Consider the following 24,896-nt stretch of genomic DNA (forward strand, 5'->3'; position numbering starts at 1 on the left):
ATTTACAATACTTTGTCCTTAGTATTTGTTTGATTGGCTGATATAAGCTAAATCAGTTAAAAATGTATAATTTGGGAGGGGGGATATTTGAATATCATTATCTTTATTTAGGTTGTATTGTATTATTGTGTGTTAAATAAAAGCTTATTTTTTTCAGATAAAAAAAACCTTGCCATTCTATGAGGGGAGGGGGGTGTTTGGAAATAATTATCTTTGTCTTATGTTGTATTGTGTTAATGTGGAAAAAATAATCTATTTTATTAAATAAACTTTTTACAAAAAAAATGCTAATTTTTTGGGGTGCGGGAATGTTTGAATATTATATTTGTCTGTTATTATTATTTATTTATTTGGGGGGGTAGATGTTCGGAAATCATTACATTTGTCTTAATCTTCTAATGTGTTAATGTGTAAAAAATAAATGAAAATAAACTTGTACTTGTTAGCATCTGACACTTCCCTCGTGGTAGTAGTAGTCCACAGATGTCAACTATAGTGCACACTTTTTCCTACTTGTAACATTTTAGTAGTTTCGCAACCAAGTGAAAAATCTCATGGCACACCACCAAACAAAAATTTCCCCAAAACTCGATACACATGTCAATTAAGTAGTTATTTATGTAATTATTCTGCCTTTCTCTATAAGTCACTGGCATAGATAGATGAACAAAGTTTATTTCTTATAAATAAATACTTTTTTTTTAAGTATTATTTTTTGAGAATCTCTGCTCTAGTAAACCAAAGTTGTCCTACGAGTGAGGACAAAGCATATTTGCACATATGGACCTTTAGCTGGCTATCACAGTCATTGAATAAATATTCAAATGAAATTTCTGCACACTGGTAGGACAACTCGTGAGTCAAAACTGTGCTACTAGTACAGCTAGTTGTCCGCATGACATCAATGCTCAAACCACTTTCCATACAGTACAACAGTCAGACATGCTGTCTCCTGTTTGTCGGAGGGAGGAGGCGAGCTCGCGGGGGAGGCATCCAAAAGCGATGATGTCACCCGGGGAGGGAGGAGCGGCTGACGTGATTCATGCACAGGCAGAAAAAGGGAGGGGAAGAAAAAAAGGAAGTTCACCCGATAGGTCTCGTTGTGTACAAAGTTACACAAAACTTTTTCCCCGTCTCGAGCTCTGGAGGGGATTGCAATGCTGTGGGGGCAGATCTGAAGGTGAGCTGGTGGGAGAGGGTGGGGTCAGTGCTTTTGAAACTGTGCACCACTGCTGTGGCGGCCGCATGAATTATTAATACTTTTTTTTTCAAGGCCTTGGCCCTCGAGTGGTCACAGGAAAGCAAGGCACTCTTATCTCTGTGGAGCAAAATTGTGTGGAGGGGAAGTGCGTGTGAAATGTGATCCGAGTGTAACCAATTGGGCCAAAGTGAAAGTATGCAGTTGTTACTCAAAAGTCCACGGTTTGTCTACTCAACTAACACCGGCGATCCGTCCTCAGACTCCCAACATGTCCTCCAACCTGGACTCCAGCCTCACCAGCATCGACTGGCTGCCGCAACTGGGAATCAGCGGCCTGCGTTCAGGTCGCGAGCGAGGAGGAGAGCGGGAGAAGAGGAGGGATCGAGGAGGAGGGGAGAGGGGAGACTTGTTGGCTTCCGTGCCGGACCCCTCCCTCAGCAACTCCAAAGGCAAACCCCCCCACAGCTACGCCACCCTCATCGCCATGGCCATCACGGCCGCACCGGAGAGGAAGTTGAGCCTGAACGACATCTACACCTGGATCAGTGACACGTTCCCTTACTACAGTCGCACGGGGCGCGGGTGGAAGGTAGCCAGCCTCGAATTCTGATTTTGTTTTGCTTTTTGCTTCCATAAGGCATCCTAATGAATGTTATTTTATGAATAGCTCCAGGCGCTACGCTTTACTTAAATATTTGCACATGGGACCAAACTGATTCTAGAAAATACCAAAACTATCAATTATAGGAACTGTCAGGGCTGGGCTGTGATTTTCCACGCCATACACACATATCCAGAACCTTGCTCAACACCATCAATATACATAGAAACCATCAATACCATGAGTGTCAATATTTATCTCATGGCATGAAAAAACGTAAAGAAATGAGAAAGAATGCATCATACTCACCAGAGATGCCGATTTTTAGTCACTACAGACACTTCGAGCTAGTTGAACTTGACTTTCACAAGGTTTGCTCTGACCAGCCAATCAGAGGACATTAACTCATTCACTGCCATTGACGGCTATAAACGTCAAAAATTAATTTGAACTATTTCTATTAGTTTAACATTTGTTTCCCCACTTTTGTTAACAGGAGTATGAAAACCTAGATTTTTTCTTTTTTTACATTTAGAACAGATATAAAATTTGTGATTAATCGTGAGTTAACGAGTGAACTCATGCGATTAATTACAATAACAAAATTGAATTACATTTTTTCATTGTAATTAGTCACAAGTTAACTCAACGATTAATCACTTCATCAGCATGTTTATAATTAAATCAAATACAATATTTTCTTTGAGATATTTATGATTTTCAAAAATATATTTATCATACTGTATATATAGTAGTGTATAATTTTACTTTTGTATTACTGTATTTATAGCTCCTTTTTTTATTCTCTTATTTTCTTGACATTAGTTGACACTGATTGGCTGAGAGAAATCACATGGTTTCCCTTTTGACCATAAATGGTTCCGTGCACTATATTGTCTCTGTCCATTGAAAAGCGTGTGCCTATAAAGCAAGAATAATTATTCCTTACAGAAAATTGGTACCTTGAAATAATTTTAACTCATTCACTGCCGTCAAAAATTCATTTGAACTATTTCTATTTTTTTCCCACTTTTATTAACAAGAGTATGAAAACCAAGAAGAAAATTATACATTTAGAACAGATATAAAATTTGTGATTAATTACGAGTTAACTATTGAAATCATGCGATTAATTACAATTACAAATTTTAATCGCCTGATGCCCCTAATTTTTAATACTCTTTTCTTTAAAAATAAATAAATAAAATATTATTTAAAAAAAAAAGTCTAGCTTTTTACTCTTACTCTTGTTAACAAAAGTGGAAAAAAATGTTAAACTAATAGAAATAGTTCAAATGAATTTTTGACGTTTATAGCCGTCAATGGCAGTGAATGAGTTAATAATATTTGCTTACACTGCTCTCTCTCTCTCTCTCATACACACACACAAGTGCATTACTGTCTCTTGGCTGAGTTGCATGGTGACATAATGTTCTTCTCAACAGAACTCCATTCGGCACAATCTGTCCCTCAATAAATGCTTCAGGAAAGTTCCTCGTCCGCACAATGACCCCGGCAAGGTGAATAGTTGCAAACCTCACGACAGGATCTTACATAAGTAACACAAGTTTACCCCAAATGTTTTGCTAAATGTTCACCGGATTCTACAAAAATAACTTGCTTTGGTTTTACCAGGGCTCCTATTGGACAATGGATGGACCGGCTATGTCCAATCAAGTCAGGGCGCCCAAACGCCCTTATCCAGACGATGATCAGCAAAATCTGGATGTGTGTTATTCTTTCAAAACCAGTCTACAATAATGTGCTTATTTTATCTTATATATACACATTTTACCTTCCAGGCTGCACAAGAACTAGCAAGAGACCCCTCTCCTTGTCCAGCTTCCTACAAAGAAGGCGGCGTACCTCTTGAGACGTCCCTGCAGCAGCCCCCCCGACCTGCTTCCCTCTCTCCTCCCCCATGCAAGGTAACATTCTTCATTTAGTACCTGGGCCTATTTAGAAACTAGGGATGGGCGAGTACCGATATCAGGTATCAATTTTATTTTAAGGTAGACTGCTGATACCAGCCGAGGATAATTAAGGCACACAAAAAAATTCTGACATTGAGTAAGTCCTCCTCGGCAGTAGTTGGCGCTATATTATGGCAGCTTGACACATCCGCCTCGAAAAAAAGGGACATTAAACATCCCTAACAGAAAAACTCGTTCTTTTGAGTGATAAAAGTGCCGCGAGTAGCGCGTTAATTAGCATTAGCGGGTCAGACTGGAGTAGATCATTACAATTCCTTGCACATCTATAGATTGAAAGCAAAAATCATTGCCAATCAAATCATTTTTAATCCAAAAACATTCTTAATCGAGAATTGATTCTGAATCGAATCGCAGACCCAAAAATCGGAATCAAATCGTGAGACATTCAAAGATTCCCACCCCTAGTACTTACCAGATCGCTACATACGTGTTTTGCTAGTTTGGCTCTGACCAACCAATCAGAGGATGGAAAAATGATGATGTCATGAAGGGTCAGCGCTGCAGCCCTGTGAGGATGAATTTGAAATGTGATCGGTTAAAGCAACAGTCCCATTGTTAATCTAGTTTAAATTACAACGGCCAGCACTTTTGATTCTTGGGCAGATTAGATTGACATGACAACACGCAGAGGCTAAAACTTGATAAGACGACAAAAATAAAACAATTCCAACATTCACATGTTCATGTACATTCCTTGTATTCATTCTATTATGACTGTGAATGGATGTGCGCCTTGAATGTATGCGGACATGCTATTGGCTGGCTAGGCTACTTCCTGATGATAGCATTAGCTACCGTTGTGCTCACTGACGGTGTCAGTTGAGCCTACCTACCGACAGGTGTGCTAACTGCTAAGAATGTTTCTCCGTTTATTGCCCAATGTTTTTGTTACCGTTTGTTTAATAAAGCAACTGAGGAGAGCAAAACCACCTGTAATGGATTACAATCTGTTGTAACTAGCTAGCGCTGGTAGGCTATATTCATTTAGCTAACAATGTCTACTTGAGACGTGAGTGTTCTGTACTTCACAATAGAAAAAGTAGGAGAAACACTAGAAAATGAAGAAAACAGACTGTTGGGGATACATTATTAATTTACTTACTTACCACTGTGCCACTTCTTCTTTGGTCCTCATTTGTACTGATACAAACAACGTGTCTCCGCAGCAACCATACACGCCAGCTCCCGCCGCCTCCATCAACACTCCCCCCAGGCCCGGCCCCACTCCCCCTATGCCGCCTCTTTCTGCTGCCAGTGCCTGTCCAACATTCCGTGCCCACTCAGGACCGGAATGTGCTCCCACTTCCTCTTCTTCTCAACCGAACTCCTCAACTGTCACTTTTTCTCCTCATTTTTCTTTACCTGTGACCACCCCCTCCTCAGCCGGGTCGGGACACCCCACGGTGGACCCCCCGCTGCGATTCACCTTCGACGAGATGAACTTACCCGACTTGTACGCATCGTTTAAGTCTATCTTTAAGAGCATGAGGGAGAGAGGAGGCTCACAAGGTAAGCACGGACACTACTGCATTTGCCACAAAAATGTTCTTGCTGCAAATAGTAAAATTCTGCAAATAATTTACACTTCCCCCAAAAGGTGTTTGTAATGGCAAATAGAAGCCACAAGGTGGCAGAAAAGAACCTAAACCGGTAACCGAGAGTGTCATGAAGCACCAAAATCGTAAATCTAGCATGTACACAATCATGCACCCATGTTACATAAACATATTTATTCAAAAACAGGACATCAATAAAACATCTCAAATGAAAACCAAAGAACACTAAAATTCCGCCAGTGTGAATACAAAATATTATTGGCGAACGACGCTAATTTAAGTAGTTTCCAATTGACTAATCTACATAATCCCGCCTCCATAGGTTAAAAAATTGGCCAATTATTATTTTTTATCAGTTGTGTTGTGCATTTTGGGACTAAACCCAATTTTTGGGGTGTCACCTTGCTTGAGTGCTCTAATTTATACACACATTCAAGTGTGTGTGTAGCATCACTATGACACAACATTCCATACAATGAGAACTCCCACTCAGATGACCAAATGTGGTTCCTTGCCCGATCTGACTGACCTCTTTTTTTTCTTTTTTTAAATAGCCGATTCTGCCGCCGTGGCTATGCCAAGCAACGACGTCACTCCGCTTCACACCCCGGTTCTCCTGCCAATGTCTCCTCACTTTGCACCGCCACCGCCACCGCCAGCACCACCAGCAACCGTGGCGTCACTCGCACCACCTGCCCCACCGGGCGACACCGTGCGCCTCTCACAGCACAGTAAGTCTACAAAAATATTTCTGACGTTGGGAGAGAGGTGCGGTACACATTGACAATATAACTTCTTAAATGAACCGTGTTTATGTCGCTCTTTGCGTGCACTCTTGGCCGACAACGAGGCACTCTACAATAGTGTTAATTTCGTCAACACAAATTTTTCACCTAAAACGAGACTAAACTAGACTCAAACCCTCATTAATAAACAATGAAAATGTATTTCACTTAATAAAAACTGGACTAAAATCTATGGACATTTTAGTTCATGAACAAAAACAAGATTAAAATTATATGATTTTGTAAAATCTTGTCTCTGCTAATCTGTTTTCAAATCTGCCTCTAGCGAATGCAACATCCACAAACACACGGGACAGACACGAGGTGGATTCACGGTGAAAAGTTAAAAAAGAATAAGTTATTATAGTTATAAAGTAACATTAATTCAACGGCTATAACGTTCCAACAATAATGCTAATCCGACCGCTAACTAATGCTAACTAATTTACTAGCTCGTAGCATGGCGCCAGAGTAGCCACTTGTTGATATACTGTAATTGTGTGTCAAGTTCAGAGGTGGCAAATCCAGGTCCGGAAAGTAAAATCCCTGCCACAGTTTGGCTTTAGCCCACGTGCTAGCTAGCTAGCTTCCATGGTGTTTGTTTACCTTTTAGGGAGCTAGCAAGCTAGCATCAGGGGCTAAAGTCAAACTGTGGCAGGGTTTTTACGGGTTTTTACTTTCTTGACCTGGATTTGCCACCTCTGGTCAAGTTGTTTTTCATCAAAAAGATGAGAGAATTTTTTATGTGAAATAGTTCAACATTATCTACTGACAAAAAAAAAATACAGTGGTAAAATGATTGTCCTGGCTAAAAGTAGACTAAAACGTTGGCAGTTTTTGTTGACTAAAACTATAAACAAATAAAATTGTGTTTTCTTGGACTAAAATAAAGCCTAAGATGCTAGATTTATAGTCGATTGAAAATGGAGTAAATAAAAATTGGATGAGGTTGACTAACTGTGATTAAAAACTAACAAGCGTGAATGAAACTGAGACTGAATTTAAAAATGGCTGACAAAATCTGAAGGTAAGATGAATTTTGGGGGTGTAGTCATAGCTAGCTAGCTAAATGTCTCAAAAGTATGCCGGATAACCATTTATGCTAATGTAGTCTTGTGTGGGAGGGGTTACGGAATTCACTTGACAAGGTCTTCCATTGCTGTCTTGTGTTTTCTGTAGCGGTACCAGCCGACTGGTTCACAAGCACAGACTCTCTAAAGGAGAGCTTCCGCATCGCCAGCAACCTTGACTGGGCTAACATTGACCTCTCTGGTCACCCAGGTTCGACCGCACTAATCCACCCGATGAGGAAAATAACAGATACACCTTTCAAGTCAACGCTTTCCTTACTTTGTGTGGTCAGACTTGCTGGAGAGCATGCGGCAAGCGGAGCTGTGCGACTGGGCTCTGGACCCGGCGCTTTTCACCTCCCTGTGCGACTCCCTCAACCGCTTTTTTGTCCAGAAAGGGATGCTGACCTCGGGGAGTCACTCCCCGCTGGCCCCGGGCATGCACCACCCCTCGCAGCCAGCACCTTTCTCTTTCAACACGCCACCCCCGCCGCATCTCGCTGCCCATCCCTCGTCCTTCCACTACGGACCCGCCAACGGTTCGCCGCTGCCTCGCAGGCCTCTTCACATGCCGGGGCACAACCTCCATCGACCTGTACACGCGCAGCCTGCAAATACAGCCGGTAAGACCAGGTTAACTGCATTTTCTGAAAATGAGAAAGGTGCGAATACAGTAACAATACTTAACCATATGTACCTGGTACAGTTGGTAAATGGTTTCCTTGCTTTGGGGAGAACTGCTTCTTCCATGACAATTGCCTGGTGTTTTTGCAAGCCCCCCCCCCTTAGCTCTCCTTCTCTGGTGCTTCGAGCCACTGTAAGGACTCGCGAGGTCGTCTCCAGGGCAACGAGACGATGTGTTTCTAGACATACTACACATGACCTTATTATCAATGCGATCGGCTTCTTCGTGCATCTGTGCTGTAATGTCCCCCACCCGATAGCCCCCTGCCCTACTGTCACGTCTGCTAGTCGTTGATATCAAATAAATTTTCCTTTTCATGGCCTGATATTAATTCATTTAAACATAAATCGAATATTTTGTCTTTTCCCCATAATTAATGAGAAAATCGTATTTTAAAGCTATAAATGTTTTTTTTTTATCTGGCCGTTTACTTGAAATTTACTGTTTATGGGGATTTCAAAGTATTTTCTTACATTCACTGAATTCACATGACTTATTGCACTTTAGACCATTCAGAATAATTTTCAGTTTTATTTAAAATTATTGAATTAATTTATGAAAATGGTATTTATTTTTATCTCATCCTTGCTGATGCCAATGTTAAATATAACACATTACTTTAATAAAAACAATAGTAATTTTACCAATTACTTCCACTGCATAATTTAATTTGAGAAGTAATGTTTGTGAATTTTCAATCATATCTTTGATATTTAAGTATTGACATTCCATAATCGATATTGGATTGAGTTGGATCAAATCAAATTATATTGAACTCGTGATTCAAAACGAATTCAGGAAATTAGTATCGATACCCAGCCCAAGCTAGTTGCTGAGTCCCCCCCCGTTCCTAAATCCATACTTTTTTACCAGAGCCGTATATAGTTTGACCAACTCTGTTTCAAGCAGGGTAACAAGATGGCGTCCTTTTGTCATGTGACCAGCATTCATCAGCATGATTGGTCAACTGCTGGTCACATGACAAATGCACACCATCTTGTTACCCTACTCGAGTTGGCACCGCTTCAGGCCTCCCGTTGTCTCCCTCGTCCATTATTTTATGTCTCTTGGACAGGCAACTGTCAAGATACATTGTTTTTTTGTCCTGCTGCTCCTGGATCCTACTTTTCAAGATACTCCAAAATATAAACACTCACGGTGAACGCGTTTGTGTGTCTCAGGTGTTGCACAGCCTCACGCTATGGCAGCACGACCACGTCCGCCTTTTAAAAGTCTCCACAGCAACAGCGAGGAGATCCAAGATGACTTCGACTGGGATTCTCTAATCGTCTGAAAAACGAGACATTATCAGCAACCAGAAGGCAAACGAACTGTTGATTAGAAACTATTCTCCCTCGCCGTTTTCTTATGCCCAATCCTAACTGCTTCTTGACGGATGTCTTCTGCGGATAATCATGGAGGTGTGGTTGTGCAATAAAGGGTTAAAAAGCAATAGGATCAAGGAAAATAAAATATACATTTATTCTTGTCACATTATTGTACTCTGCAGCAGTAAAAATTGCAAATAGGATAAAGACATTAAAGTACAGCACAAGCATGAAACCAGCCATAACCCCACATCCAGTTTGCTTTTTTTCTTCCTGTTAAATTTCATAAACTTCTTTTTCATTTTACTTGTCAAATGTGAATGTTCACAGGCAACACCACACGACTACCCAGTATAAGATTTTTTTTTTCTTGTCGATATAAAAATGTGTAAATTAAAAGAACAGCATGGAGCATGTCGTCTTTTGTTGTTGTCATCTTTTCAATTCATTCATTTCATCAATGTCTGTTCCCAACAGCACAGCAGGACCAAACACATGGACAGTCGCAGTTTCCGGGAGACGTACAAACGGGATTGAAATGTTGTGGATTATCAAAAGTGAAATCAGATTGGCAGCCAAATGTGCGACCCTCAAAGAGAATAATACCTCATTTGAAATTCCAACATTGCAGAGTATTAACACAGGTTAGTCTTTAAAAACAAAATGAATGGATGCCATTGTTTTTCTGTCGACTGAGTCACAGAACTGACGACAGAACACAAGAAAATAAACAAAAGAAGGGCGACGTAGTGAAGCACGTACACAGAAAGGCATTGGAAATATTTCAGACTTGCACAAATAAGCGTTCGTCATCTCGCACCCTTGCGTCACTTCTCGCGTACATCGGTCACAGATCAGTCAGAGCGCCGATTCGGCTTCCACAGCATTTAGGAAATAAGGAAAATAAGCATTTGATTTCTTTATATATGGCATGATCACATTTGATTTTCCTTAATTGTTCCCAAAAATACAATAAATTATACTTAAATTAATTGAAATGATTTGACCACATTGTACCTGAAATGCTTCTTTTTTTTTCAGTCCATGTGCAGTTTGTTTAAAAATAATTCTTCATGCGCGCTTTTCCTCTTACAGATTCAGTGTTTGTGGAGGAAGAGGAGGCAGAGTTCCACCCTCCGGTTTGTTATTCGTTCTCGGCGGCAGCCTTTTCTCTCAGTGCGCAAATGTTAGACGAGAGTTTCACATGGAACATAAAGACCACTAAATAAATAGATCTCTATTTCCCCCCGGACCCCCAAAATAACCCCTCTTGAAATGAACATGGTGAAATGAGTCCTCAGTGAAATGCTTCTTGGACAGACAGTAATGATTTTCGTTTCAAAAGAGCCGAGTGGACATTTTGCGTGTTGAATAAAAAGGGAGCAGCAGGTTATGACAAAGGAGCTTCAAACGGGCGACACGTCCTCAAAGAAGAAACGGATTGGTGCTGCCTCCCGTCGTTCCCGCGCCGCCCACCGCGCCACCCGTTCCCATCACTCCTCCCGCTCTGCCGGGCCCACCCAAAATCAGCTGAGGGGGCGCGACTCCCCCGGGGCCCAGCATACCGGAGCCGGGCGGCGCCATCGGGGAGAGCCCGCTGTAGCCCATGCCCATGGGGCCGGCCTGCATCATGCCCAGGCCCATGCCCGGGGGGGGGCCCATGCTCATCGGGCCCATGCCCATCCCTGGCGTTGAGATGCCCAGCAAGGGGTTGGGAGGCACGGGGCTGGTGCGAAGGCCGCTCAGGCCCAGTGACGAGGGCTGAGGCGAGATGGAGGTCATGGGCGGGACCACGCCGAAAGGGTTGGACGAGGCCGGCGTCGGGGAGACGCCGCGGCTGGAGATGGTGCTGCCCGGGGTCACGGCCATGCCGGGTGCTGGGGAGGAACCTGAGGGCAAACGGGGGGGGAAAAGGTCGCAATTTCAATTTGTTACGTGGCCAAGCTCGCAACTCCATCAGGACAGAACGACGAAATAAAAGGTGTGTTCTTTGTAAATTTGTTGTCAAAATGAGACTTTTGTGTTGAAATTGACCATAAAAAAATGTTCCGCCTAAATGAGCACATTGTACAACCGCACATTAACATGCTGTCAGCCCTTCTACATTGGTGATGTTCTCCTTCCTCACGTTATGAAAAAATACTTGCAAAATAGTCAGCTTTATTATTTACATTGTATTATAAATTTAAAACAGTCAGGTGATTTTTTTTTTTTTGCGCAATTAATCAAAAAATGTATAATAAAAGTTGTCATACTCTTGTTAACATAAAAGTGGAAAAAAATGTTAAATAGAAATGTCAGCATCATTTAGTCATTGATAAAGTAATTAAAAAAAAAAAATCACAAAATTGAGTTAACATTAAAAAGATGTACTGTAAAAAAAACAAGTGCGGTATTGATTTGTGTGGTCATTTTTTTTGACACTAGATGACATAATTGCATTTGTAAGACGGCGACAGCTCAGTGCATTTTTCTTTTCATATTTGACCCCAGTCTCCACAAATATATATGCATTGTTATTAAATTTATTACTGCTACATTTTGACGTGGACGTGTCTGCTGCGTTGCGACTGGAATTCCCCCAGTACAGGCTTTCCAAGTAAGGGGCGCCCGTTAAAAAAAATTGTGGTGTTAAAGGAACTTCAAATTAACGCACAAATTTTGACCCCTATTATGAATGTTACAAGGCTGTAAAGCCCCTCATCACACTTGTCTCATAGGAGGTATTTACATTTTCTCACATTTCTCTCTTGTTTAAACGCTCTCAATGTTCAAATGAGAGCTGAATTTTGATTAATCACGATTAATCGCTTAACAAAAAAGGCTTTTTTATCAACATCCCCCCCCCCCCGCCAAATTTGAAGAGCACCAGGTTATGTGTGAATTATTTTGACATTTAATGTGATGGGGACATCTTCAAAAAATTTTGATCCACTGCACACGCTCATCCTCCTCTTTTTCTAATCCGTTAATTACTTGCATCATTTTAAAATGGAAAAACAATGACCTCAATATTTTGACACAAACAAATATTTCTAAAACATTGATTAAATGCTTTACTTTAATGCATGTAATTATGTTTATTGCTCAAACACAACCTGTGCTACCTTAAACGTAGCCACCCGCTGTCACGCTAAAGGATAATCTATGGTCAAAATTAATAGTGTGATTAATCTGCATTAATGTGATAATTTTTTTGTGATTCATTAATCAGTTAACGCTTTTAACTTTGACAGCACTAGTTCAAACCTTCATACATTCTAAAAATAGGTACACTATTGTTAAAATTTTAAATTATAAAAATGCACGCAAAAAATCCGCAAAACAGCGAGGCCAGGAAAAGCGAACCGCGTTATTGCGAGGGACCACTGTTGACAACTTGTATCGCCTACCTCTAGTCAAGGTACAAATGCACTCGTGGGGATAGTAGAGAGCCAAGGAGGAGCCATAATTGTTTTCCCATTGGTTGTAGCTCACCTGTGTTCTGGAGGAAGGGGTTGTGCGCCGACGTCGAGGAGATGGAAGGAGGCGGCGGCTGTTTGGGTTTTGGTTTGGACGACACCAGCGAGTCGAGATCAACCAGCGCTGCGTTGGGCCCGAGGAAGGACTCGGGGGTCTTGCGGACAGGTAGGGAAGAGCCCAGGGAGGAGAGGTCAAAGGGCACGGGCGAGCCGGTGCTGTTGCAGCCCGTCGCAGAGGAACCTCGTCGCTCAAGATCGCCTGAGAAATGAGCAAAAAGTCGGCCGCTGGACAATAACTGGAATCTAACTCACTTGGAGGGGATGAAATGGTGGACGAAGACAACTGCATGATGTGTGTTTGTAACTTAACCATGTGGCTCACGGGTGTGAATGTACCTGTGCCGTTAGTGTGTTTGGCGGAGTCACTCCAGATGTCAGAGGTGATTGGGTCAGAGGCAGGCACAGGCACGTCCTTCGCCCAGGGGTCTACTGGGCCCCCTGAGGAGGAAGTGCTGGGTGGCACTGAGGGGCCCCAGGGGTCGACACTGGGGGGTGTCACGGCTACAGGGGGGAAGGAAGGGGGGGGGGGGAGATGCAGGGGGGGAAGGGGAGGATTAACACAACACCTTACAGGTACAAATTAGGGCTGGGCAATTCATCCATTTACGATCATTGCTTTGTTTTTTAAAATTGGAATTCAGTAGTTCAAAGTGCGTCCCCGCTGATGTGTCTGCAATGACCGCGAGCAAATTTGTGGTGGTTTTGAGAATTCAAACAGTAATTGATCATGATTTTGGGGTGGTGTTGTGTTGATGTGACAAGATGACGTTTTGTTTCTTCGTTTCTGATTTGGAGATGTGAGGATTTCGCCTGACGCAACAATAAACTGTATTGATAAATCGGATATTTATCCAATAGGGAGCACTTAATTTTTATTTTTTTTAATATATATATATATTTTTAAATCTTGGTATCAGGCGTACGACGGCGTATTAGCGTCACATATAAATATGTTTTGTTAGACGGAGGGGGCAATATTCCAAGAAAAAAAAAACGATAAGAGGCAAATTCGCGAGAAAAAAAATTACGGGAAAGACACTATAGCTATAATCTAATCATGTGAGGATTTGCAGTTAATGGGACACTGTTTATAAAATGAAAAGGCAGGATGGAGACGGATTCATTCTTAATTGAAACTTTACTCGTCATACACGACAGCTAGAGCGACAACACTTCCTGATAACCTATCAGCTGACTAAACACTAGCCAATCAGAAGGTGGAATACTTTAAGTAAATAAAAGTGAATGACTGAGAGCAGCAGATTCAACATCAATTTAGATACTTGTACAAAAAAATGACTGTGTAAATAATAGTTCTGGAAACAAAAATGTAAAAGTAAATATTTATTTTAACAAATTAACTTTAATGCATGATCTTCAGGGTGTGAACCTTTGCAAAGCGAGGCGTCTGTCGCTGGCCGCGTCCAACGCTTCAAACATCATATGGTTAATCTCTGCTGAAGCAATTACTATCTCCTTATTTGAAAACCCGACGAAGAGTATTGGCACAAACATCAGTGTAGTACGCTACGTGTATTTCTTGTAAGTTTCAGAATTTTTTTCACGCAAATTTGCAACTTCAGAAAGTCGCAAAATCTATTTTTTTCTCGGAATATTGACCCCCGCCCTCCCAAAAATACATATTTATATTATACCGCCCTAATACGTCGTCCAAGAGAAATAAAGCAAATAGAAGGGAAAAAAGCACATTTGTTTTAAATAACGTCAATTGCTTGTTCTATCAGCAATGGGAGCAGAAAATAAATTGACTACAATGAGATTTTTGGTGAAACAAATTGGAGATGTTATCTTTAGGCTATACTGCCCAGCCCTAGTGCAAATCCACAGTGGGGAAGAAGCAGGAAGCTGGTTTCCTCAACAGAGGCTCTCATCTGACACACTGGTGGCACCGTCAGGCATTTTGTTCATTCTCATTTTTGAGGAGCTTGTGACTTCATACATAAAAACATGAGAGCACTCTGCTGGAGAAATAGCCAGTCACTCCTAAATCGAAACAAAAGGATTTACACATCCTTGCTTTAGACACAGAAGGAGAATGAATTGAACAAGCATGCTTTCCTCCACATTAGTTTGAAAGCATGAGAGTCAATGACAAGAAATGGCAGAATGGTAACAACATGGGTGCTGTGTGGTTATGACTCGGACAGGTGAAGGAAAGTTACTGTTGCCTACCTGAGCTACCCCAGGGGTCCACGTTGTTAACTTTGTTGGAAGTCTCTCCCCAGGGGTCCGGCGGAGGGGCTATAGTTGGCGGTGGCGGCCCTCCGCCCCAGGGGTCGGAGCTTGATGGGGAAGTGGGCGAGGCTACCCCCCATGGGTCTGTGGCGGTCGTGTCCCACGGACCCGAAGTGGCGATGGGAAGAGTTGGCGGAGGGGAAGGGCCGGCTGAGCGCGCGTTGGCGGCAGCAGGAGTGGCGGCGGCGGCGGCGGCAGATGCACCCCAAGGGTCCACGGCACCCAGTTCCATTAGGGCACCCTGTTGAGCACAGAACATTGTAGGGCTGTGCAATCAATCAAAATTCAATTAAAATTTCAATTATTACACTCCAAATTACTTTTATGTCAAGTTGAGTTCTTGTAGGCTGAAATGTTAACATTTTTAGGCACAAACATTCGTGCCAATGAGTCACTTTAAAAACTTGTTTTTTTTAATGTGGGGCGGTCATGTGACTGCTCGGTTCAGTTTGATTGGTAAAATGAAGAAAAATGTCACTAGTAGTTCCAGTGAGTCATGTGAGACAAGTCTCTTTGAAAAAACTAAATCAATCATGCAATCAAGAGCCAAGATTGAAAAAAAAAAAATGTGCAGGAAGCAGCTCAGTGTCATGATTTTTGATGAATGGGATTTCCAAATTCTAGATTTTCTACTCCATAAATTCAGATCCTTTGTATATATATTTTGCCAACCAACTACAGCAGCACGTGTTGCCAGCTTATGTTAAAAAAATAAAATAAAAAATGTGACTGCAGCACAATTCACGAGGCATTTAACAAACAAGAACCACTTGTAAATCAGTGTTGTGAGGAGCAGCTGACGCTGTGTGTGACACAAACACACAGACACACACTCATACGCAAACACACGCACATACACACAAACCTCTTCCGGCTTCGCTTTCTCCCTCCTGCTCTCCTCGATGGCCATTTGCAGTCGCAAGTCGTCGCCTCTGCGCAGTCGTTCCTCCTGCCAATCACACACGCACACACACACACAATAACATAAGCAAAGTGTGATGCACAACTTGAGGTTGGCAATAACTTTTATTTGTTTTAGTCATAAGAAGTCCCTTGGGTAAAATAAAACCGCAGACAGATCACTCTAGACACATCAGAGATTCTGTTTTTTTTTGTTTAAGCTCATGATGGTGTGTTCAATAGAAGAAGCACATGCTGACCCAACTGACTGCCAGTGTGAAGTCTTAAATGAAAAGCACTGTGCAGGCTAATAATCAACTGTGGGTCTGTTTAGAAAGAAGCAGACAGTAGAACTCATCAAACAAAGGACTGGCGTGTACCATATCCAGATCATTGAGTGACATTTTATCTAAGGACTGACAGTAAATGTTGTGGTTTCAGGAAGAAGTACCGGAAAGTAACAGAAGTGAGATGTCAGTAGGAGAGATTTCTAATCAAGTCCAAAGTTCGGTTGATGAGGAAAGAAGAATCAATGTTTGTAGAGCACAACATGGAGGGTTAAATATGGTGTTAGACAAGATAGTTGGCATGCAAATTCCACAATTGGACTACCTTGAAATAATCAAATACACGAGGTTATATATATTCTTGTGCTTGGTCCTTTTTAATCAAAATCTCATCCATTTTCCCCTTTGGTGCGGTTTATTTGGTCAGGTGTTAACAAAAGGACAGTAATGAACTTTGGTCACGGATCAACTGAACCGTTTCAACTCTGGCAACTGGCAAATGAAGGATTTTACCGTGTTAAAGCAGACCAGGGGGGAAAAGGACAAAAGTAATTTGGACCACAAAAAGCCAACTATTGGTGTGAAAGGCTCTGAAAAAGATGTGATAAAAATGAACAATAAATTTGTCATCTTGATTGAACAATGCTTTGAATCCCAGATGACAGAAAGACAAGATAGTCGATGGCGGGCGGGCGGGCCGGCCCCGGCTGTGCCCGCCAACTGCCCCTAACCTCTTGTTGCATCTCTTTGCTGAGTGTCATTGCATAGCGGATCTCTGCGTCCTCCAGAGGGTCCTTGCTAGTCTGGGGGAGGTCAGGGGTTACATGGTGAGAGCAAAGCTAGGTGTAGGTGTGGCCTAACATCACTGAAAATTTCATCTGCATGCACAGCACAGCACTTGCTGGCATAGAGTCAAACTGCAAAACAATTAAATAAATTAGTTTCTTCTCTCTGTTCGGCTGCTTCGTGTTACCTGCTCGGCTTCTTCTTTACTCATGGCCAAAGCCAGCTGGAGCTGCAGGTCCTCCTCTCCGGAGCTCTGGGGCCACGCCTGCTCAGGGTCGGCCCCGCCGGAGTGGGAGCCCAGCGACAGGCTGCCCCCCAGGTTGGGTGCCGATGGCGCCGAAGAAGCTGGAAAAACGACGCCAATGAGCGTGTTGGGCGAGCGGTGAGGTGAGGTCATCGCTTTGAGGAAAACTCAACAGTCTCACCACTGGAGGTCTGCGCCATCTTCTCTTTGGTTTTGAGGGCGTGGATCCTCTCCTCTCTTAGTCTCTCCTCGTCTTTCAGCAGGATGACCAACTGTTTGGCTTTCTCGCGTACATTCACGCCCTGGAGAATTCCAAACATGAAGGTATACCCCGGTATTCAAATTCTTCGTTAAATCACTTGCACTGCTTATTATACTGCATTGCTGATTTAGTGTAAGTGCTTGTAAAAAAAATTAGCGTTGTCCCATAAAGCAAGATTTTATAGCTGGCTTTGTGAGATTTGCACAAGAGGTCAAACTTATCTGACTCCACAACAGGGCGGAACTTTCGAATGAATCACTTTGCATTTCACAATGCACACACCTTTGTGGGCATTGGCGTGTTTGCATACCTGGTCTTTGCCGTCCCTGTCGATGTACTGGAAATCCTTCAGGGTCTGGACTGCGTATATGTTCTCTCGGCACTGCTGGGCGACCCGCTCGGAACCCGTCTTGATCAGATATTCCATAAGAGTCATGGCCTGCCAGACATGAACACAACAGCTTACAAAAAAATAAAATAAAAAAATAATTAAACTTATGCAATTCTAAACATATTGATGTGTGATTACTCGACAATTAGGGGGCACAATCCTTTGAATTTTTGGAATACGGATTAAATACAGAGTAAATTTATTGTACTACAGCTGAACTAAAGGATGGGTTTGGAGGACTAAACATTTTTATCATCCGTTAATGTGTTGAAAGCAAAGTCAAAATCGATTAAGCAATACCAGTCATTGATATTTTTTCAGTGGCCACCAAAGAGCTTTTGTGCTAAGGTCCAGTTTCATGAAAACACATTTTGAGAAAAAATAAATGATTAAAAACACAGCTCACGAGCTCACTGAAGACAACCATGTGCATCCCAATTAGAACTATGGTGAGTCGCATTTGTCTCCATGCCCGCCCGTCCAAATGTCTTTACGAAAAATAGGTCTGTGACACACAAAAAGTCAGGGAACACTTTACTGTACTTTATCATATATTTTTACATTCTCGATTAATTGACTTTGACTCGACTTTCTTTACATTATAGTTGGCTACAATAACAAGTAACTTATTCAAACCCCAAAATTTATAAATAGTTTTTTTAAATCGTTGTCCTGGACTCCCAAAAACATATGTATGCGTTTTTTTATATGTTTTTTTTAATGCAAGCATACAGTTTCTGCAATGGCAGTTATTACAAAAAAAAGGCCAGCAGGTGGCAGCAGAGTATAAGAGATCAACCAGGGCCATGTTTCAAACAAGCTTTTTTCCCCACAGTTAAAACAGATTTGTAAATAATGATGAAACTTAACTATATTCTAATGCTAATTGTTGCAAAACGGAAACAGATACAAATATACTTTTTACTCCTGATGAAAGAAGAGACTCTAATCTTTCTTTTGGCTGGTTCCATGTTTTAATAGCAATAGAACAGAATATTCTGTGGACCTTGCAAAATCAGTCCATATCCAGTAAAACAGCCGGGAGCGAAGGGGGTTGCTTCAGGCTGCGAGTTTAGTTGTTCAAACACTACTCCTATTACTGTACTAATTATGTGTGCCCTGGGTGGAATAAAATCAAACTTTTGTCCAACTTTTCTAGTTCTCCTTTCACCAATGAGACACAAACTCTTAGTCAGCGAACATCATCGCGTGTTTCTTAACGCAATTCTTTTCAGGACAATGTTTAGCAACTGTTGCTCACTCGGCACACTGCGGCGTAAACTTCCAAAAGGAGGTATCTGTTTAGGAAAGGTAAGTCCCGCCGCATAGAAGCACAACCGGTTATTTTTTATTCCTGAGGGGGATCAAAGGAGCAATCTATTTGAGGTGAGGCGATGAACTGAAAGGGAGTCTAAAAATTGTGAAAAGAAGGCATTTATTTACAAACCATTTTCAAGCATGGATTGAACTCATACACACCTTGTAGACGTGCCTCCAGTTCTTGCCATGGTCATTGAGGCGCTTCCACACCATGCTCATGATTTCCGAGAAGGCCACAACATTGTATGTCAGATCGGCTATCTCTGACATCAGAGAGCTGCTGGGGCCCCATGGGTCATTGGACGTCGCTTCTCGAACCTAAACGAAGGACAGACTTCAATGCATCCACTGTCTGGTCATTCCGCGTCGCACTCGAGGTCTCTGCTGTCGTGAGCATCAATGCAAACCATCAGGAAAATGAGTTGGAGGAGGCGAATTAATGAAGGCTTGATGTGATTACGCCAGGTCATGCAGTATATAATGAGAGGAAAGAGAAAAAGGATCGCTTCAAACAAATATTGTATTAGATTACCAACAGACATTGTGCTACCGGTGCTGTGGTGAGGCATGACATGAGCTGACGGAAATCGTACACACAAAAGGGGATGTGGGTGTTTAGAGAGAGAGAGAGAGAGAGATAGAAAAAAGAAAGAAAAAAAAGAGAGAAGGCAACGGTAATTGTTGCCATAAAAGGCATAAAATACAACCTTGATTTCAGCCTCTGAATAGTTGTGGACGATGTTCTTCACTTGTCGCCGTAGCGATGAGGTCGACATGGCAACCGCCGGGCCGTCGAGCTGTGTTGGACTCTGAAGAGCGGTATTTGACAAAAAATTTTTTTTTTAGACTTCTTCATACCAATTAAATTAACTATAACCAAACCGGAAGGGGTAAGATGAGCTTGCCGTGTGTTTGTGGGCTGAAGGCTTTCACAAAACACTAGTTGATGGTGACATTAAGCGTTTATTTTTGTAATAAAGAAATGATTAGATAACCACTTTTGTCTTCATTTTGTTGTCTAAACAGACACTTTTATATATTGCCTGTCTTTTCACTGTCACAGGAGGGTGTTTGGTGAATTCGCTGAAACCTTACGTACTTTCTATGTCGATTTATGATAGAATTTGGGTTCCTCAAAGGAATCCCTGTTTCTAACTTTGTTCTTCCGTCACAAAAAAATTCAGGGAAACCTTGCATTACATCTTTTGTAGCAATAAAAGGGAGAAGGTCAGTGTTGTGCACACCTGTTACACAAGAATAATGCAGAATCGCCGCTTCTCCTCTTGGTACGCGTGCTGGCCTTTTGGTCTGGCGCGCCACTCATTCACAGCGAGCTGCGTCTTCTCCCTTCCCGTGGCAACATTGGATCGCAAAAATCACAGACGCCGGGAGATGAAGACTGCGGAGTGAGAGAAGACAAACAATACAAATAAATGACATGGTCACTTGGTGTCGGCTGCCAAGTCACCCACGCACACACTGGCTGAGTAGCAGATTCCAAAGTGCCCGTGATAAAATGAGGACAAAGCAGATATTCAGTAAGAAAAATCACATGATTGGAAATTAAGAAATGGCTCATGGGCAGAGAGAATAGATTTGATTTGCTTGGAAGAGCAGACGGTCTCACTGATCAAGAATTCACTATCAGAAATGTTTGAACTGGCATCAACTGTACAGTACCCACGAATTGTGAAACATTTAATGGTGGCACAAACCGTAGAGCTCTTAAATTTGGGTAAATAAATACCCACAAGTTAATCGTCAGTGTTAGCATTAAGCTCGCAGACCTTCATCGGACAAAGTTATGGGCTGTTTGACTAAATACGCAACGTGTAATTCTCTTTTTTGTTTATTTTTGTCCAGTAAACAGCTTACAGCGAGCACTTGGCCTCTGTTTTCTTGTAAAAATTGTTGAGGATCTGCCAAACTGCTGCTTGTTGTGAAGTTCATTGCCACCATCTAGTGCTAAGAAGTCAAACTTTTGCTTGCAATTCGAGACAGAAAAAAAAAATCAAAAAAAATACTCATCATGGGTAATATTTTCTTGTCCACAAAACTGGACATTTTCCTATCTTTAAAGTACGTCACCCTGCCTACTAGAAAGTAACCCAGCCAAGCAAGCGGCCCTGCGCACAGGTCATCAGTCTCTTAGCTCCAGCAGCACTTCTCAGATATTATTACATTGATATACCGCATGGCTATATCAAGACGGGAGAGTGTGAGCAAAGTGCACAGCTTGGCCTCCAAACCACTGATACAGCCGTGTATGTTTATTCAAACTACTTCCAAACTATTTCCATGTCCTTAAATAATCACTCACTGTGTGCATCGACAAACCCAGCTGCATTAAAAAAAAAGACAAAACACGTTGAATAGAATATCTAAAGCCACACACAGGTCAAAGGGTTGCATAACAAACTAAGTACCTGTGTCAGCTAGCCACCACCGAGTCTCAAAGTTCAGACAAGCCGATGGATAAGGGAGTATACAGTACTGTACACGCCTTTTGGGGCGAGCAATCATTGCCAACAACTTTCCTCAAAAATATCCACACTGTTCTTTATTTCTTGCCTGTTTTCCTCTCTGTGGCCATCCTTGACAATCACACCACGTTTTTGTGGTTTGATTATATACAGTGGAAATTGAAGAAGTGTAAAACCCAATATAGCATTGCAGTTTTCCTGTTGATGTGCAAGTGTGAATTGCAAACTTTAGTCCACTTTAGTCGTATTTGGCCGCGTCTCTAATGAGAGTTGACGATGTTCTAGCCTCCATCCTCAAGTGTTTACAGTAGCAACGTGACAAGTGGCCGCCATCTTTGTGGAATTTCCTACAACACAGGAAATAAGCATTTCAAACGCCTCTAAAATCCACAATGACAAATACATCAATGAAAAAAATAATTGATGATCTACTGCCCACATGACTCATCTCACCAAACGTTTCATCTACGCTATTTAGGTCAAGTTTTTAGGGCAACGTGACGGTATTTTTGATGTATCGACTTTGGGCCCTGGATACTTTTAACTAAAACTTGTCTGCCAATCAGAGAAGGAGTTTGTTCCCCTAGTACCAGAAGAATCAAAAGGGTCAAGGAAATTAGATGAGAAATAATCAAGTTATAGTGTTATTGATAACACGAAAAAATGTATTACTTTGGAACCTGCCATCGATCCAATATTTCAAAATCTTTGTGCGGTGTACTCGGGTTTAAGTGGCCGTTCTAAAGGGACTCTGCATTTTGATAGTCATTTGGGGGAAATCTTGTCACGTTGCTATTTATAGGAGTGTGGAGTTCAATTGGTTTTCTGATATACATAACATAATGTATGATAAGTTAGGTTGTTGGTTTGCTCATTGTGTAAAGTGTCTTTAAATAACTTATGAACTGACGTTATATAAATAAAATCGACTTGACTTGTTTGATGGGAACTTGCCAACGATCCATATCAACAGCTCGTGGTTACACTGACGTTATGACGTGCACCTACGAAGGTCAGACTAGAACAGAAAGCCTTTATTGTCATTGTATGGTGCAAGTACAGCACAGTGTTGTGATTAACAAGTATAAAATTGACGTGAACAAAACAGCCTCCATCCATTGAAGCAGCCTGCCTGACACGCCTACCAACTTAACACCTGCTATGCTAACTTAGCTAAAGCCTGAAAAGACCGGACGGCTACTCCATTCAAACACTACAACAGACACAACTTAAACAAATTGAAATGTATTATTGAACAGCTGAACGAGAGGCTGAGAAGCTAAAAATAACCACTCACTGACTTCATCTGTCATTTGCCTGTGCTAGCTAATGCTAACCGCTATCCCGTGGGTTTGTACCTGTGCTAAAACACACACACAAAAAAACACTTTGCCCCCAAGCTTTCACTTGAGTCTGGGTAAAGTAGAAACAAGCTACACGATGGCTTAGCTGTGGAGCAACAATATACGACAAATGTTCAAGCACGCGGTTAAGCCCAAATATTAAAACTCAACCATAGCGGGCGTCGAAATAAGTGTTCTGTTACCTACCGGTGAGCGAGTGGTCAAAGGTATCACTTGCTGCTTGCGGCTAAGAGAGATTAGCTAGCGAGCTAGCTGATGCTAGTTCGCCATTTGGACTGCGAAACGGCTCGAGCATGTTCGGCATGAGGAGCGCAGCCGAGTGTGACGCGGTCACACGAACAAACAAAACGTGGGCCACATTGGTGACGAGACCGCCCGAGAAAAGATCCCAATCGGAGCGTGTGGACTGACCCCGGGCTAGCCTGAACGGAGCAGCGAGGAGATGGCCGAGTTTCCGCTTCCGCTAGCGACGACGGCCAGACCGCACCCCCGCCACCTTTGTTTTCCTCACGCACACGCACGCACGCACGGCCAAGTTGCACAGAAACACTTTGCATCATTTACAACAACGTCAATAAAATAGACAAACGACAAGATGTACACACAGACCTCATTTACTTGATGAGAACAACTTCCGTCCATTGTGTTGCTGTTGATGTAATCTCTGTCTGATGATGACGTCAGCCAGTCTATCTATCTATCTATCTATCTATCTATCTATCTATCTATCTATCTATCTATCTCGAAGTAGATGAAATTGTAGTTATATAAATATTGGCGATAGTAGAAATCGCCATAGCAGTAGTAAGATGCAGTCTTCTTCCTTGGTCAAGTTTCCACCAAATTACATAGAGATTGGATTAAAAATCATTTTATTTTGTTTTATTTTAAACCGGTAAAGGACAATTATATGTTCAATATTGTGTAATGACTTATTGTGGTTTAGGTCAGTGGTGTAAGAATTGTTCTTTTTATATATTTATTTTGGGATTCTCATTCGGTGTAGTACTAGTATTACTAATGCAGTAATTCTCAATCATTTTATGTTATTATGCCCTTCATAGGAAGAAGAAAATATTTCATGCCCCTCTCCAACAACCCTTCACCCCGACTATATAAATATCATTATTCATCTATAAAATTGTTAGAATACACCACTGCATATTATTAACATTAAAGAGAATAAAATAAAAATAAATTAATGTACAAGGAAGGATAACTTTATTAACATGTTTTTCCAGTTGAAGTGCATTAATACACCTGAAATAAAAAATAATAATAAATGAATAAGAGTACCACTGCCACCTACTGGAATGGATATGTAATTTATTATTTTAAGGCATAATTTAAAAAAACAACTAAATAAAAACAACAACACATTCCCCAGGTCCCATTTGCCCCCCCAATACAATTAAGAAGACTACTACGCTAAAGCGTTGCAATTTAGTTGTGTTTTTTTTTTCTTCTTCAGTTGACAGGTTGACCTTGGCGGTGGTGCACTTGTGCTACACAGTGTTATTGTCTAGTGCCCATTACATGCAGTCATGCTGACTAATCAGTATAAAAGAGACGCTAAGCAGTTGTAATGCGTGACCGGGGCTGTGGTTGTAGCGTGCGCCATCCACATAGCGGCACTAACTGTACGCTCACAGTCATTTGTCTGTGGATCCATAAATACTACATAGTAAGCCCCGCAGATCAGAACAACACAGGAACAGCTGCCCTTGCAGACATGCGTGTTCCCATGTTCCTCTTTTATCTCAGGTCTCACCAGGGAAGGGCGACAGGAGAAAACACTGTGGCGCGACCCGTGCGGAAAGACAGTATGCTAAAGGACAGTGACACTGCTTTGGAAATATTAA

At 41.8% G+C, this 24,896-nt stretch overlaps 2 protein-coding genes across 9 annotated transcripts; one reads left to right on the plus strand and one right to left on the minus strand.

Annotated features, from left to right (window-relative positions):
• The first annotated feature begins 1,034 nt into the window (after nt 1-1,034).
• On the plus strand, nt 1,035-9,637 carry foxj2 (forkhead box J2). Of its 3 annotated transcripts, none has more exons than XM_086078940.1 (10): nt 1,035-1,180; nt 1,461-1,790; nt 3,248-3,322; nt 3,438-3,530; nt 3,605-3,730; nt 4,963-5,305; nt 5,907-6,083; nt 7,317-7,418; nt 7,501-7,830; nt 9,074-9,637. In XM_086078940.1, exons 1-10 carry the CDS (start codon nt 1,043-1,045, stop codon nt 9,184-9,186), a joined length of 1,827 nt encoding a protein of 608 aa, XP_085935066.1. In that variant the 5' UTR covers nt 1,035-1,042; the 3' UTR covers nt 9,187-9,637. The 3 variants fall into 3 exon arrangements, with proteins under 3 accessions (XP_085935066.1, XP_085935069.1, XP_085935068.1); XM_086078942.1 differs by lacking the exon at nt 1,035-1,180 and adding an exon at nt 1,226-1,394; XM_086078943.1 differs by lacking the exon at nt 7,317-7,418 and having other exon boundaries at nt 7,602-7,830.
• Nucleotides 9,351-23,677, minus strand: epn1a (epsin 1a). 6 transcript variants are annotated; one of them, XM_086078935.1, is made up of 14 exons: nt 23,221-23,512; nt 21,759-22,017; nt 20,432-20,586; nt 19,895-19,996; nt 19,347-19,505; nt 17,787-17,915; nt 17,396-17,516; nt 17,158-17,315; nt 16,916-16,987; nt 15,863-15,946; nt 14,935-15,238; nt 13,078-13,242; nt 12,698-12,940; nt 9,351-11,109 (listed from the first exon to the last, which is right to left on the minus strand). In XM_086078935.1, the coding sequence occupies exons 4-14, from the start codon at nt 19,961-19,963 to the stop codon at nt 10,646-10,648; spliced, it is 1,968 nt and encodes a 655-aa protein (XP_085935061.1). In that variant the 5' UTR covers nt 19,964-19,996; nt 20,432-20,586; nt 21,759-22,017; nt 23,221-23,512; the 3' UTR covers nt 9,351-10,645. The 6 variants fall into 6 exon arrangements, with proteins under 6 accessions (XP_085935061.1, XP_085935062.1, XP_085935060.1 ...); XM_086078936.1 differs by lacking the exons at nt 21,759-22,017; nt 23,221-23,512 and adding an exon at nt 23,644-23,677; XM_086078934.1 differs by lacking the exon at nt 21,759-22,017.
• Nucleotides 23,678-24,896: the final 1,219 nt, after the last annotated feature.

The sequence above is a fragment of the Leptonotus elevatus genome, chromosome 6, assembly GCF_054856555.1.
Source record: "Leptonotus elevatus isolate MCC_2025b chromosome 6, RoL_Lele_1.0, whole genome shotgun sequence".
NCBI classification, from domain to species: Eukaryota; Metazoa; Chordata; class Actinopteri; order Syngnathiformes; family Syngnathidae; genus Leptonotus; species Leptonotus elevatus.

Bases quoted from the DNA above. Each gene is read 5' to 3' on its own strand.
- foxj2 (XM_086078940.1), top strand. From the start codon at position 1,043: ATGCACAGGCAGAAAAAGGGAGGGGAAGAAAAAAAGGAAGTTCACCCG. The intron at 1,181-1,460 runs GTGAGCTGGTGG...ATCCGTCCTCAG, and splicing joins CTGTGGGGGCAGATCTGAAG to ACTCCCAACATGTCCTCCAA. The intron at 3,731-4,962 runs GTAACATTCTTC...GTGTCTCCGCAG, and splicing joins TCTCTCCTCCCCCATGCAAG to CAACCATACACGCCAGCTCC.
- epn1a (XM_086078936.1), bottom strand. From the start codon at position 19,963: ATGTCGACCTCATCGCTACGGCGACAAGTGAAGAACATCGTCCACAAC. The intron at 12,941-13,077 runs GTACATTCACAC...CTCATTTCTCAG, and splicing joins CAAACACACTAACGGCACAG to GCGATCTTGAGCGACGAGGT. The intron at 11,110-12,697 runs GTGAGCTACAAC...GTTTGCCCTCAG, and splicing joins CCCCTTCCTCCAGAACACAG to GTTCCTCCCCAGCACCCGGC.